The 15,247-nt window shown below is 31.1% G+C and overlaps 1 protein-coding gene across 1 annotated transcript in view; it reads left to right on the plus strand.

The window, feature by feature from the left end:
* The window catches only part of CENPE (centromere protein E), a 92,279-nt gene that overhangs the window by 20,427 nt on the left and 56,605 nt on the right, over window positions 1-15,247 (plus strand). Inside the window, exons 12-20 of the mRNA XM_051966710.1 lie at window positions 1,466-1,624; window positions 2,755-2,902; window positions 4,262-4,347; window positions 5,615-5,674; window positions 8,410-8,577; window positions 10,663-10,782; window positions 13,398-13,532; window positions 13,628-13,805; window positions 14,380-14,534. Of these exons, the coding sequence (XP_051822670.1) occupies window positions 1,466-1,624; window positions 2,755-2,902; window positions 4,262-4,347; window positions 5,615-5,674; window positions 8,410-8,577; window positions 10,663-10,782; window positions 13,398-13,532; window positions 13,628-13,805; window positions 14,380-14,534 (1,209 nt within the window). The remainder of the gene's footprint in view (window positions 1-1,465; window positions 1,625-2,754; window positions 2,903-4,261; window positions 4,348-5,614; window positions 5,675-8,409; window positions 8,578-10,662; window positions 10,783-13,397; window positions 13,533-13,627; window positions 13,806-14,379; window positions 14,535-15,247) is intronic.

Consider the following 15,247-nt stretch of genomic DNA (forward strand, 5'->3'; position numbering starts at 1 on the left):
CTAGATCTATACCTTGTTCTCAAACCTACATTAAGATTTTTAAAATCATTAGTCAGTCCATGAATCTATCTTGTTGCTCATCCATATGCTGTGCGCACGCACACACATACACACACACACACACACACACACACACACACACACACACACACACACATTAGCTAGAAAAGCCTTCAAAAATGTCCTAGTTATTGTTCATTAAAATAGGATACACTTAAACTCACATTTGAGAATCCAATTTTACTTATGACTGAGAACAGTTTACATATATATGAGAACAGCTCAAATATTATCAGAATTCTTTTAGCAGACTTTCATGGTAGAATGGTCCTAATCCTTCTTTGACCCATTTTTGTACTCCTATCACGGTCCTATAAAGAACTGGGCTATTCTTTTGTATTCATCCTGATGATAGACATTTGCTTTCTATTATACATATTTTTTTAATCTGATTTTTATTCTGATAAAATTTATTCTCACTGAAGTCACCAAGTAGTGTGACCTTTTGTTCTGCTCATCAACATGATTTTTGTTTAAATTTAAAATTTTATTCTTGAAAATTTCCAAATCTATTGATTGGTCTAACTTTCATGGAAATTTTTAAGCTATTGGTTTCCATTTCTCATTTCATCTACCGCTTTGCTTTTGGAAGAAAAAGAATGCCAATAGATATCCTTATCATTGAAGTCAGATTTATGATCTGTTTCCAAAATTATTTCATCTAATTTCATTTCTGGCCAGGTAATCATAGTGTAATCCACTCACAATATTTTGTTTCTCTCTTTGTTTATTCTCACCCATTTGCTTTCCATGTTTCTTGCCTTGGATTTCTAAATTTTCTTACATCAATGTGTCTTATTGAGATAATGCATTATTCTACTACTTTTTTTTTTTTCCTTTTTAGATAAGGTATACCTTTCAAGAGCTAGATTGTAGGCAAATGTCCTATCCCAAGAAAACTCAGTGATATTTTCTTGAGGTAGAATTTCCATCCTTTAAGATTATAACTGTTTCACCCCATATATTTATATTTTTTTGAATTTTGCATATAAACATGACACCATAGGTTTTGTTGTTGTTGTTGGATCCTGTGATCATTATTAATTACTGATCCTCTCTATTGATCTTCCAGCATTATCCTATTCCTAATGTGCCTGTTGTTTGTATCCTAGAAGTTCTCATTCATCAAAATCTCTTAAATTATATTCTTTTTTTACCCAGACATGTTAGGTAACTATTAGTTATTCATTGCACTGGTATTTTGAGGGAAAATGTGTTTATTTTTACTAAATTCTTTAGAAAATTATTTTATAATTTTTATTGTATTTGAAGCACTGAAATATGTAAAATATATTCTTCTTTATATGTAAACTCTCATCCTTCTTAATTACTTTTTAGTCTTTCAAATGTAGTCTTGCTAAAAATTATAACCATCAAAATTATAATGTAAAATAAATTTTTTCAGGTTTCTTCAGAGACTCGTGTCCAAGCAATGGAGAAAGATCAATTAGCTCAACTTTTGGAAGAGAAAGACTTGCTTCAAAAAGTACAAAATGACAAGATTCAGAATTTAACACAGATGTTGGTGACCTCTTCTTCCATCACATTACAGCAGGACCTGAAGGTAAAATTTAAATAATTATTGCATGTTATTGTATAATCTTTATGTTATGTTGTATCAGTATTTCATATTGATTTAATTACATTATTTTAGTGCAATTATGTTGACATAAGTATATTAGTTTTCTAATATAATATTTAGGACACATTTTATAGTAATAAAATTATTATATTTATTTATTAAAATTTATGAAATTGCATAATTCATATCATATAGGTATATAATCATGAGTTAAATATATAATCATGTTCACCAATTTGTATAGAGAGTATACAAGAATATATAAATACATATTATGTAATATTGAATAAAACATACAATCCTACTTTCATGTGAAATTTTTTGGGTACATTAGAAGTATCTATAGAATGTATTCAAGCAGCTCAGAATATTATTTTCTTTTCTGTTCCATATCTGGGAAGTTCAGGGACATGTTTGTGGTCATCCAATAATTATATCAGAGACAGAAACTGGACTTCTTACTCCAACACCAGCTCTCAATACTCTCTCAGAAGATACTTGTCAAATTGTCTCTAACCAGATTAAAACATACTGGGAAATGTTTAAATAGAAATAAGAATACAACCTTCAAAATGTTAATTTGTCAATGCGCTACTCTCAAGGTTCCATGTTCAATGTTTTCTTCTAATGTGACATTGGGATAATAAGAAATATTCAAATTATTACTCCTTCTGTCATAGATTTGTGTAGCACTTAGATAAAAACAATGTGCATGACTCCCAAACACATTACCTTGTCTTTCCCTCAACAAGTACCCCTGCTTATGCCCAAAAGTGTTTTCTTAACATATACAGGGCCATTTTGACTAAAGTATTGGAAATTTGTTGCCAATTTTCTGGTACAATAAGCATAGCTAAGAATAATTCAAATTTATCTTGTTTCAATTGACATAGTTAAATGGCAGTTCCATCAAACATTAAGAAAATAATTATTGCAAAAACATTTAGGGGGAAAAAGCTCATCTCATTCAGAATATCATTATTGATTTTAAAGTGCTGAGTTTTGCTTGTTGGAATCAGAATAATAAAATTGCTTATAAAAGTTGAAAGCATTCTCTTTGTCCTGCATTTTATCTCTGTCCTGTATTGTCATTCTGCTTATTTGCAATTTAGGCCAAAAGAAAACGAAGAGTTACTTGGTGCCCTGGCAAAATGAATAAAATGAAAGATATTGGCTACATAGATGACTTTGGTACAACAAAGGCCATTGTGCCCATGTCAGTCAAGCCTACTATACCTTCCATAGTTGAAACTGATGAATGTAAGTAATGTTGGTGAAACAACTTCGTGCTATCGTTCTAATTATATCAGAACTTTTTCAAAAACCAATTCAAATATACATTATATCAGTTCAATACAGTGTTATATATTCCATTAAGCAACATTGCTTTGTAATGAGAATCATGGTAGGATATTATGACATAACCAAAGGAACAAATGACATTTTAAATGAGAAGTAATTTGAAGCATAAATCTGGGTTCTGGTTAAGCCTTTTCTCAATAACAACAAGATTATTGATATTTTGACAAGCAAAACAAGGACTTAAAACTAAGTATAATCAGTAAGGGTAGAGGAGTTTCTAGTTCTGTCTCCATTATATCCTAGCCATATGTGCTTGCCATCAACCTCTGTACATTTGAAATTAGTATTGCTTACATTTACATTGTGCTCTCTGTTAAGTCATTTGTTCTTCTCAGTAATCCATATGGTAAGTATAGTTCATTCACACTGAACAAGTGTGTTCACTTGTTTACAAGTCTGACATGGTTTCAAACCCAGATCATCTGCTGGTCTCCATGTCCATGACTCTTTACACTATAATGTCTCTCAGTGACCTCCTATTAATTAACACACATTTTCATTGAAACACTCATATGTACATAATGTTATCTGAGATTTCAAAATTAGTATTTTCTATATGTTGATATACTTTTAACTCCCCTTGATCCACTACTTCACGAAAGACTTGAAATGTAAATTTTCAGAGATGACTGGCAAATTAGGCATAAGTCCAAAGTTTTAACATTATGATTTAAATTGAAAATTAAGCTACATGTATTTTCAAATGTAGAAATTTTATATTTAAATTATAAAAATGCTTAGCATAATAAAATAATTGGACATTAGACATAATAAGACATAAGACACAAGTGGAATTTGTCTTTTACTCTAGTTCAAAAAGCCCCAATTAATTAGCATAAAAATCTAAGTTTACCATCACCAATATTTTCATCACTTCCTTTCTGCTCATAGAAATTTATAAGACAGATATTGAATAAAGTAAGAAAATAATGGGTGCATAGAAGGTACAGAAAATTGACAAATTGTTCAATAGTTATTTTAGATGCCTTCTTGCTATCACATCACATAGAAATCATTACCTACTTTCTTTTTGAATCCAACGTCTCTCATATTCAGCTGAAAGATTCTATTGAATTATTTCCCTAAGATATGAAGGGGTTGATTCTGTCAGTGTTAAAGTTGTAAGAGACATAGTTTGATTTGCCATCTAAAGTTGTGATTATATGTCATATAATCCTGGGTCATCTTGAAGATGATTTGGAAAAAGAAACTATTAGAGATTTTTCATGTGTGGAACTTTTTTTCCTCTAATTTTAGCTTTATGTTCAGAATTCGATATTTTCAGTAATACTCTTGAAACAATATCTGAATCAGAATGGAATCCAGCAACAAAGCTAAATCAGGTAAATTAATATGAACAACAGGTTTATATTGTATTGTTTTATAAACATATTATTGACATGTAATTTCAAAAATCCAGCTTCTAATTAATTATTGATTATAATTTTGTTATTTGACAACCAAATCAAAGCCACTTAAATTAAGTAAGGGTAGAACTGCATGTAGACCTGTCACCTAGTGGTTCTTTGGTTTGCAAAGACCATGTGATATACTAGTTAAGCTCCCTAATTATATATCTCTCTTTCTGTCCCTTTTCTCAATTACCCTGCTCCCCTCCCTCCCCCCCAAAAAAGGACTTTTGCAAATTAAATCTATTATCCCTGACTTGCTATTAAGTTTAGTCATTCTGACCTTTCGAAAGATTTTCAATTCTAAATCTAGAAATAGACTATTCTTTCTTGATCTATAAAACAGTTTTTTGAATATTCTTTACTATCAGTTACTTGGTGTAACATAGTAAATAAAGGAAAATTCTTTAGTATAACTAATGTAGAAGATTACAGAAAGTTTTTTCTGAATTTTTTTTTCTTGTTTGAATTTGTAAAATGTACTCATTCTAATAATAGCATGAATATATTGCCTTAAGGATTAAAAAGTTCTTTATAGATATTGTCTCCTTTTATATTCACAAAAACCTTGTGAAGTTGGTGCTATTATTATTCCTATTTTACAGACAAGGATACTGAGGCTTATAGGTTAAATAATTTGCCTATTGCAACTTAACCAGTAAGTTTCTGAAGTAGGATTTGAACTCTCGTCTTCCTTATTAAATGTCTGGCAGTCTATCCACCATCACATGTAGCTGCCTCCATTTTTTATTACAAATGTACCTAGAAGATTGTTATAAATATTAGCTTTATTATGTTATAAATGTTAGCTTGTCATGAGTTCTTCATTATTGATTCCAGTTCAAACTTGTTTGAATATGTGATCAGAATTTTATGGTAAGAAAATTAGGTTCTGCCATATGCTAGTTCATTGTGAAATAACAATTCCTTAGTAGCATTTTATGTAATCTAAGTTAGGCAGTGAAAGTAATGTAAAAGAGGAGGAAATTAGATTAAAAGGCTTGGCCATTGGAATTGTGAGTAATCATGAGTAACAACGTAATATAGTGAACATTATTTTCCTGAGAAGTAAACTATTGCCTTATTAAGTTCTCAGTTTAAAAAAATGTTAGATCCCTTTGAGTGTTTAAGGAAAACAGTGTTGATTTCATTTAATTGTATTAAGATATTTTATGGTACTTATCAAACAGTATTTTTCTAGATTCAAGAACAAGATTTATTGGATTCAGTTCAACTTTGTGAAACAATAATATCAGAAAAGGTAGGTTTAACAGTTTGCTTTGTAAAGTTTTATATTTTTTGTGAATTGTTTTTGAATTTTTAATTACAACTTTACTCATTCCTCTGACAATGAGCTTCATTTAACATACCATATACATGAGAAAAGCTATATCAGCTTCATTAACACCAAGAGCCTATTATGTTATTAGTATTAGTGCTCTAAATACAAAGATATATTAGATAACACTTTCTGATTTCAAGAAACTTAGATGATTGTTAGAATTAACAGAATTTTGAATAAGCAAAAAATTTGGCATGAGTAGAGATAAGTCTAAGAAACAGTATAGATTTTCAGTAGAATAGGCAAAAGATGAAGTATTATGTTGATGTACCATTAATAGGAAGTAACTGAGAGGGAAAGTTGTGATCTCCTATATTTTATTTAATTCAAAATGCTTTAGAAATGTGTTATCCTAGTTAATATTCAGGTTTGACTGAAACATTTTGAGTGCACCGGACTACCAATATTCAGAGAATTTTATTATGATTCAGTTTGTGGAATTATTATTAAATGTATTATTAAACAGACTTTCACCTTTGAAACAATTCAGTTTCATAAACATTTAGTTCTTAATGATATTTTTTGGACAGAAAGCTTATAAGTTAATTTAGGAGATAGAACATATATCTATGCAAAGTGCAAAGTACTACAAAGAAATTTGAGGCGACACTTTGTGAAAGAAGAAAAAACTTTAAACTGAGCTTTAAAAAAAAAAAAAAAAGAATGATTTCATCGGATGAACATACCTTCTTTCATTCTCTTAAATACGTAATCTGGACATTATACTAGGTTCCTCATTCGCTTTATTTTACATATCTAAGCAGTTGCCAATCTTTTAATTTCTAACACTACAGCATTCCTTTCCACTATTCACACAATAACCACCTTAAGTTTAGACCCTCATCACCTTTCACTTAAGTTATGTCAGCAACCTCCAGATTAGCCCCCCCTGCTTCATGTATCTCCCCACTCTCATTCATCTACCCACTGATGCCAACATTTTTTTGATGCTTGATGTGACAAATTAAAACCCCAAAGATAGTTTCTGAGAAATTAGTAATCAATGTTTTAATTAGACTAGCCAATAATCAATAAATTGAAGACTTCTCAGAATATTTAAGGCGAAAATATAGAGAAGCTGAAAGTTGTAAATACTTTTGTAAAAGGAATGCCTGACAATGAAAGTCAACTCTGATTGGTGGGACATTTAATGAAGAGGTGGACTAAAAATCTTCAGCTTCTTCTGCTGGATCGTGAGAATCAGCCACCTCCAACAATCTAGTCAGGGGAATCCAAAATCCATCTCTCTCCAGACCATTCTGGTTGGTTTCTTTCATCATGATCTGGATCACCCTAAATTCTCATGGAGAGATACAAGGACAGGAGTTATTCTCCTTGGGGCAAGAACCTGCCCAGAGTGAATTCTATAAGAAAGAAGTAAGGTCTCCTAATTAGGTGGAGTCTGGCCCAAGATTGAAGGTTAGGGCAATCTTATCAATCAGTCATGTCTTCCAGAAACTTAGAGGGACTTACAGGACCTGTGCCCTAAATGAGTAAAAACCTGCATCCTAATTTAACAATTGTTGGTCAACGAAATAGAAAAATAATTTCTCTCACTCCGGTTGCTAGTGCTCTTCTTCCCAAACTAACATGTATTTTATTACTTTGTAGATATGTGTGTATGTTTATATGTGCATTCACTAAGTTTATATTTATGCAGTATGCCTTTTGTATTCACTCTTTGTCTATCCCATTTGAATGTAAGTAGGGATTGTTTTATTCTTTTTAGATGTATCCCCAGTACCTTCTTGTTGCTGTTGTTGTTCAGTCAATCAATCATTTTTGACTCTGTGATCCTGTAGACCCTGCTGTTAAGGGAGTTTTCTTGGCAAAGACACTGGAGTGATATGCTATTTCTGACTCCAGTGGACTAAGGCAAACAGAGATTAAAATATCTTGCCCAGAATCATATAACTTATATCTGAGGCTAGATTTGAACTCAAACCATCCAGACTCCATACTATTTTCTCACCTACTTAGATAACTCCCACATAATAGATTTTAAGTGACTTGCTCGGGTCACACAGCTAGTAAGTGTCTGAGGCTGAATTTAATTCAGGACTTCCTGACTCCTTAGAGGAGGAGTTTAATAGATAATTATTGATTGATTGATTGATTGATAGAACATCTACATAATAGAACCACTAACATTTTTATCATCATGTTAATATTAACCTAAAATTTTGATTTATGCTTCAGTAATTCATATTAATGGTAGACAAAAGAACTCATTTAGAGAAATGGAAGAAATATGACAGAGCAAGAAAAGAAGTGATCCATAAAGCTAGGATTCAAGATGAGAAGCAAAATATTAGAGTTGGGGATCTAGGACAGGGGTCCTCAAACTTTTTAAATAGGGGGCCTGTCTACTGTCCCTCAGACTGTTGGAGGGCCGGACTATAGTAAAAACAAAAACTTTATTTTGTGGGTCTTTAAATAAAGACACTTCATAGCCCTGGGTGAGGGGGATAAATATCCTCAGCTGCCACATCTGGCCTGCGGGCCGTAGTTTGAGGACCCCTGAATTCTAGGAGATACAAATTAGCTTAAAGTGAAACTATAGATCATGGTAGAAGCAGCTGACAATTATGCCTTTGTGAGATTGTCAACCCAACCCTCACTTTATAGTAAAAGTCTTAATTTCCCCCCCATAGGAGACTGTGCAGAATGAGCTGAATTTACTGCGTGCTAACTTCGATAATCTGGTATTAGATTATGAACAACTACAAAGAAAAAAGACAGAAATGGAATTGAAATTAAATGAAAAGCTTGAGTTGGATGAATTTGTGACTCTAGAAATGCAAACTATAAAGGAACAGGAGGTAAGAAATAACAAAATATTCAGTATAATGAAACATGGAGATATCTGTCATTCATTGTTCTTAAAGGGAATTGAGGCACTAGTGATCTTTCTGCATATAAATATGATACTATTTAAAGACTCCAGGGAAAAACAAAATTTCATATTGGTTCTTAATGTAGTAGTTCACTTTTGAGTTTTGATGTATTTTGCCAAATAACTTAAAAAGAAAACTTTTCCTCTCAATATTTTAACTTGAATATTGCCAAGATTTTGCTTGGAGCCTACTTGAAGTAAATTGCCCCTCTGAATTAAATCCAAATAAAAATATCTGAATAACAATTGTTAATATGAATAGAAACTAGTAACAAAAATATTCTTTAAAAAAATACATTAATTGGTATTGATATCTTCAAACTAATTTTCTTGTCTTTACAAAAACTGTTGTAATGATTTGTTGCTAATGAGCATTTAATAAGAGAAAAAGTCCTCAAACTCTTTGATATGTCCTTTATATAGCAATATTTTTAGTGCATAAAAATTGCCTAGATTGGGATATAAATTTGAAATGATAAAATATTTGAATTTGTTATATTTTGAAGATGATAAAGAATTTTTAAATCTGATGTATGTAGAAAGAGAAATAATGACTGTTACGTTAAGTAGTGACATCTTTGCTGTGCATTTCATATGACAAAAACAAGCCAACATATATTCTTCCAGAATCTCTGAGGTACCATGTTATTAATTCAGGAATTTTGGAAAATGAAAAGTCAAAATACTATAGATGAATGTAGAACCCAAACTTACAGTACCTTGTTTCTTCTGTGGTTACCTCCCAGCTTCTTCTGCTACTATAAATATGTGGCATCAAGTGCAAAGAGCCAAGAGTCTAGACAACCTTTACCTGTTGTTTTCCCCATTTTCTCCCCACCCCTCCAAACAAAACCAAACAAGTTTTTTACAAAAGGTTTTTTTTGTTTGTTTGTTTGATTTAAGAGTCAGATACATTAGTTCACGTCCAACCTCAAACACATACAAGTAGTTTGTCTTCAGGCAAGTCCTTCAAGTACCCCAAGCATCTTTCTATAAATTAAGAATAGTGGATCATAAATTACATGATTTGTTGATCTGCATTTGTGAATGGAATTTCCATACCAAGAGTTCTCTATACTGTTAAAAGCACAGTTTTGGACTAGATTACTCTCTTACAAAATAACATGTATCATAAGTTTATCCAAAGAAAAGATGTTGAAATTGAAATTAAAATTCCTAGTTAACTATCATTTTTCCACTCTCCAGACAGAGTTATACTAATTTGCTACATATTATCAATATTATACTTCTAGCTTTTATATCCTATAATTCTTAATTAATAGATGACTATTGTTTAATACTCCATAGTCTCATTATTTCATTTTTGCTTATTCAATTGCTGTACAGATACAATTAAATAATGAAATTTCTCAGCTATAGTTAGATAGATTTTTTTTTTGCAGTGGTTTGCCATTTCCTTCTCCAACTCATTTTCCAGATGAAAAAACTAAGAGTAACAGGGCTAAGTGGCTTGCCCAGGGTCACACGGCCAGTAAGTATCTGAAGTCAGATTTGAACTCATAGAGATGATTCTTCCTGACTACAGGCCTGGAATTCTTAACTGACACATAACTGCCTGAGACAGGGGCAGAGAAGAGAGGGAAGAAAGCTTCTTAATCTAGCTATTCACCTAATAAATCTAAAATGCAGCATAAGAAGTATCTAAGAAAACATTTCATTCCTTATTTCATATCATGATTATGCATATAAAATAGAATTATATGCTGTTGCTACCTGTAATACTTTGGACCACTTGAGGATAAAGTCTTTTGTGCCTTAGAATATATTTTCTTCTCACCCACCTCCTGAACAAAGGTTTGTCTGAGGAGAAAAATGATCACATGACTTCTCACAGCTCGAGCCCTTATATTTTATTATTCAAAATCAATTATACTTTCTTTGCTAATACTTAAAGTATTTACTAATATTGTGTTTGCTTTAGTTTGCTTGTTTGTATATTATGCGCTTAAATTGTTTTTTTTTTTATTTTATTTTCTTGTGATTCTTTCAGAATGAATTAAATTTAAAATCACAGCTGCTCAAAGAAAAGGAAGAACAAATCAAGGAGCTACAGAAACTTTTAGAATTACAAAGGATAGAAAATATGAAAATGGACTTCTCTAGTTCAGTGGTAAAAAAAAAAATTAACGTATGATTGTATAGCAATAGATGTACATGATTTGTCAATGAAATATAATTTCTAGGATTAGAATTTTTTTTAAAAAAGGATTAGGATTTTCTGATGCTTTACTAATTTACTAATGTTACTTTTCAGGATTAGTTTGAAAGTCAGTTTTTTACTTTGTCACTAATATATATGTGAATTTTACTTCTTTTTAAAATCAGAAAAATGTAATCTCTTTTTTTGAGACTGTGAGTGTGGAATAGATCATAGTTCATTCCCTGTGCCATGGCTTATTAGACTTTTTCCACACAGGATTTTTTTTTTAACATGACCCAGGATACATAGATATATAAAATACATCTACAAATCAAACATCTACTGATAATAAATCATAATTTTGCAACTCCCCCTCGCCCCCCCCCCCCCTGCAATATTCATTTATATGATATGGGCTTACAAAATACAGTTTAAGAAACTGGATTCTAGATGAACAAAAGGTCAAGAATCTCCGGGGAAATAATGAAAAAAATGGAAAGAAAGAGAATGTAGATAGTACTATTTCTCAATATATGCTACAAACAATATAATCTTCAAAATTATTTAGAACTAGTTTAAAAAAATACGAGAAGTTAAATCAGAACAGATCAGGTATACAACATATAGAAGAATTCTAACACAGCATAAGGTTTTGTAAACCCCCAAATCCCAGCTATAGGGTGAAGATTCACTTATTCAACAAAAACTGCTGGGAAAATAGTCTTGGAGAAATTATGTTTAGAATACCACTTCACACAATATATGCAAGGATTATTTCCAGATGAATCAACAAATCAACAAAGATAAACAAAAGGAGAAATTTCCTTTCCGATTTTTTAATGGAAGACTACAAATGATAGAGAGCAGCACAGATGATAAAATAAACAATTTTGATTATCTATAATTGAAAATATTTTGTGCAAAGCCAATGCAGTTAAAATACAAAATAATAAAGATTTCATTTCCAAGATACAGAAGTAATATATGTACACCATTTGACCTAGCAATACCTATATTAGACCTATTCCTCAAAGAGGAAAAAAAACATACAAAAATATGTGTAGCCATTCTTTTTTATAATAGTAAAGAATGAGAAACCAAGGAAGTATACATCAACTGCTGAATAGATGACTAAATTATAAGACTATAGTGAAATACTCAGATGCCATAAGAAATGATGAAATTGATAGTTTGGAAGAAACCTAGGAAGATCTTTATGAACTGATGATAGAACTAAACAATTAGTACAATAATGACACTGTAACGACAAATAATTTTGAAAAGCTTAAATACTCTGATCAATGCAATAATCATGATTCTAAGGTACTGAAAACAAACTGCTTTCCATCTCCTGACATTGAGGTTTCTATAACTGTCCTACTTTTCTCATACATAAGTTTATGATGAGGCAGGAGAATTGGGCCTGGAGTCAGGAAGATCTGAGTTCACATACTGCCCTAGACACTTAATAGATATGTGACCCTAGACAAGTCACCTAATTTCTGTTTCAGCTTCCTTATCTGTAAAATGCATTTGCCTCCCAAGTTGGTAATGTGGCTCTAAGAAATAATAATTGCAAAACATTTAGCACAGTGTAATGCACTTAGCACATAGGAAGTGTAGAGGGTTGGACCTCTGGAGAAGTATACTTGAAACAATGTGTTAACTCAGTGTATTTGATGAGATAATGATTTCTAGTTCTTCTTTGGTCACAAAGTCTTTCCTCCACAGATCTAAGAGGTAAACTATCCTATGTTCTAATTTGTTTACAATATCATTCTTTATGTCTAGATCATGAACCTATTTTGACCTAATCTTAGTATATAGTGTTAGGTGTGGGTCAATGCCTAGTTTCTGCCATATTCATTTTCAATTTTCCCAGCAATTTCTGTCAAATAGTGAATTCTTACCCCAAAAGCTGAAGTCTTTGAGTTTGTCAAACACTAGATTGCTATAGTCATTGACTATTCTGTCCTATGAACCTAACCTATTCTACTGTCAACTACTCTTGTAATGTCCAGGCCAGCTTTCTAGAGGATTTCTGGACAGGCCTTGGTCTTTAGTTGGAGAAGGGATGAAGACAGGAGAGCCATCAGGAGGCTGGTCAAAGATAGAATGTGTCTCTTCCAGCCCTTAGCCCTTTTATACTTTATTGTAATTACATTATAGCATACTGATTATGTGTGAGCTTAGAGAAGTTCACATTTCTCTAATGTAGAAGAATTACCAAAAAAGGAGGTGATCACACCCTCCCTGACTTCTCAGAAAAGGAGGTGAAAACACCAAAAAAAGGTGATCGTGAAAATTATCTCCTCTATATCTGTTAAATTATCTCATCTATATCACTGAGTTAACACCTTGTTTCAAGCATATTTCTCCAGAGTTCAGATCCTCTACAAGAGAGCACAATAAAAATGTTATTATGTTATATAATATAAATTATAATATAATTATGTAATATAAAATATTATCATTATTGTTATTAAATGGGATAATGTCCATAAAACCCTTCAAAACGTTAAATTACCAAATAGATGCAATCTATTATTTTGTCAGTTTATGTGCATACTTAACATCTCTTCCAGGAAAATGGGGAGAAATTATATGAAGAACTAAAGCATTTAAAGCAGTCTCTTTGTGATACTGAAACTATAGCCTTAGATGCCAAGAAAGAAACCGCATTTCTTAAAAGTGAGAATCAGGAGTTGAAAGAAAATATGGTAATTGATTTTTTTTTTCCCATTGGCAATTACAGCATGACATATATATTAATGATCATTAATATTATTAAGACCATTGATGTTCTGTTTAATAGGAGGAACTTTTAAGTAGGTGCTCACAATTAGAAAAGGAAAACCATCTGTATCAAAGTCAGTTGAAAGAAAGAAGAAATATTTCCGAAAGAAGACAGGCTGATCTAGAGAGAGAATTACAGTCTGCTTTTAATGAAATCACAAAACTGACTTCCATTATTGATGGCAAATATCCAAAAGGTATTTTTAAACTAATCATTATATTTTATGATTTTCTTTATAAAAGGGAATTTTGTAAACAAGTATATGTTGGGTTCAACTGCTATATTAGTGATTTTTTTTTTTTTAACTGAAAAAGTATTCCACCCCATTTTTAGACTTTCATGGTATTTTAATGAAACAATTATATGCCTTAACATTATGAGGTATTATGGCTTAGAGTGAGGATTATATAATGATAATATAATAATAATATAATTAATGACAATAAAATTAATGATAGTATGTAATAATCAGAATGAATCTAGAAAATACTGATTTCATAATTGTTGAAAAATTAAATTGCCTCTTATTTACAACCCATGTTGAACTTTTCCTTAAAAAATCTGATATATGGATATTATATTTCTTCTCAATGGAAAAGGGAATGGAATACAGAAAGAGAAAGATTTTGAAACTAAAAATGAAAATGAAAAATAAATCTGGTATTAATATGGTTGTGATGGGAAAAAATCTTTAAAATATTCTTATTTCCAAAGCTTATTCCATCAAAAAAAAATTACATTTAATATTTAGTTCAGCAAAACCTTTTTAGATTTGCTCCTTGCAGTGGAATTGGAAAGAAAGATTAAAGATCTCCAAAAAGACTTGGATAAAGAGATTGAAGAAAATGAAGCTTTGCGAAAAGAAATTAATGTACTGTCTGAATTGAAGTCTTTACCTACTGAAGTAGAAATTCTGAGAAAAGAGGTAAACATTTCAAAAAAAGGGATAATTTTTCTAAAGATTTATTTGAAGTCCTTTAACATAGTGCTTTGACTCCTGTGATAATGGCTTATTAAAGTAATAAGCAAGTATTAGTGAATCTAGAAATGAATGTTGCCTACACAAATGTCCATAATTTATCCTCTGGTTTTTATCTATGTAGGACTGATACTGTCAGCTGATGTAGAGAAATGTTTTACTAGTACATTTAACAGATTCCTAGATTATGTTCCTACTTGAATATTATTTTCTACATAGTTTTCAATCTTTTGTATTTAGGCATTTAGGTATTTAGGCTTTGTTTTAACTTCTAATTCTTCAGCTAATGGAGTTAAGGGAAGTAGAAGGGAAATATTCCATATAAAGTGCTATATTCTAAAATATATCTTGCAAATAGTAAACAATTCTCCAGGCTTGTAACAAAGAAACAATTTGGATAATGGGACTTTTTTGTTTTATTTTAATCTTTACTGGGTCCCAGCATACAGTGAACAATGGCGAGTTATGTGTATCTAATTTTTCTGAAATGGGTATAGTGTAGTTTAATAATCCTTACTCTTATTTTAATGAGAGACTTGAAAGATCCAAAGAGATAGAGTTGATAATGGCTGAAAAGGATAAACTTCTAGCTGAAGTAGTTGATAAGGACACAATATACTTCAAGAACTAGTGGGCAGAATTGAGAAAACCAAAGAATA

The sequence above is a fragment of the Antechinus flavipes genome, chromosome 6 (genome assembly GCF_016432865.1).
Source record: "Antechinus flavipes isolate AdamAnt ecotype Samford, QLD, Australia chromosome 6, AdamAnt_v2, whole genome shotgun sequence".
In the NCBI taxonomy this organism is placed as follows: domain Eukaryota; kingdom Metazoa; phylum Chordata; class Mammalia; order Dasyuromorphia; family Dasyuridae; genus Antechinus; species Antechinus flavipes.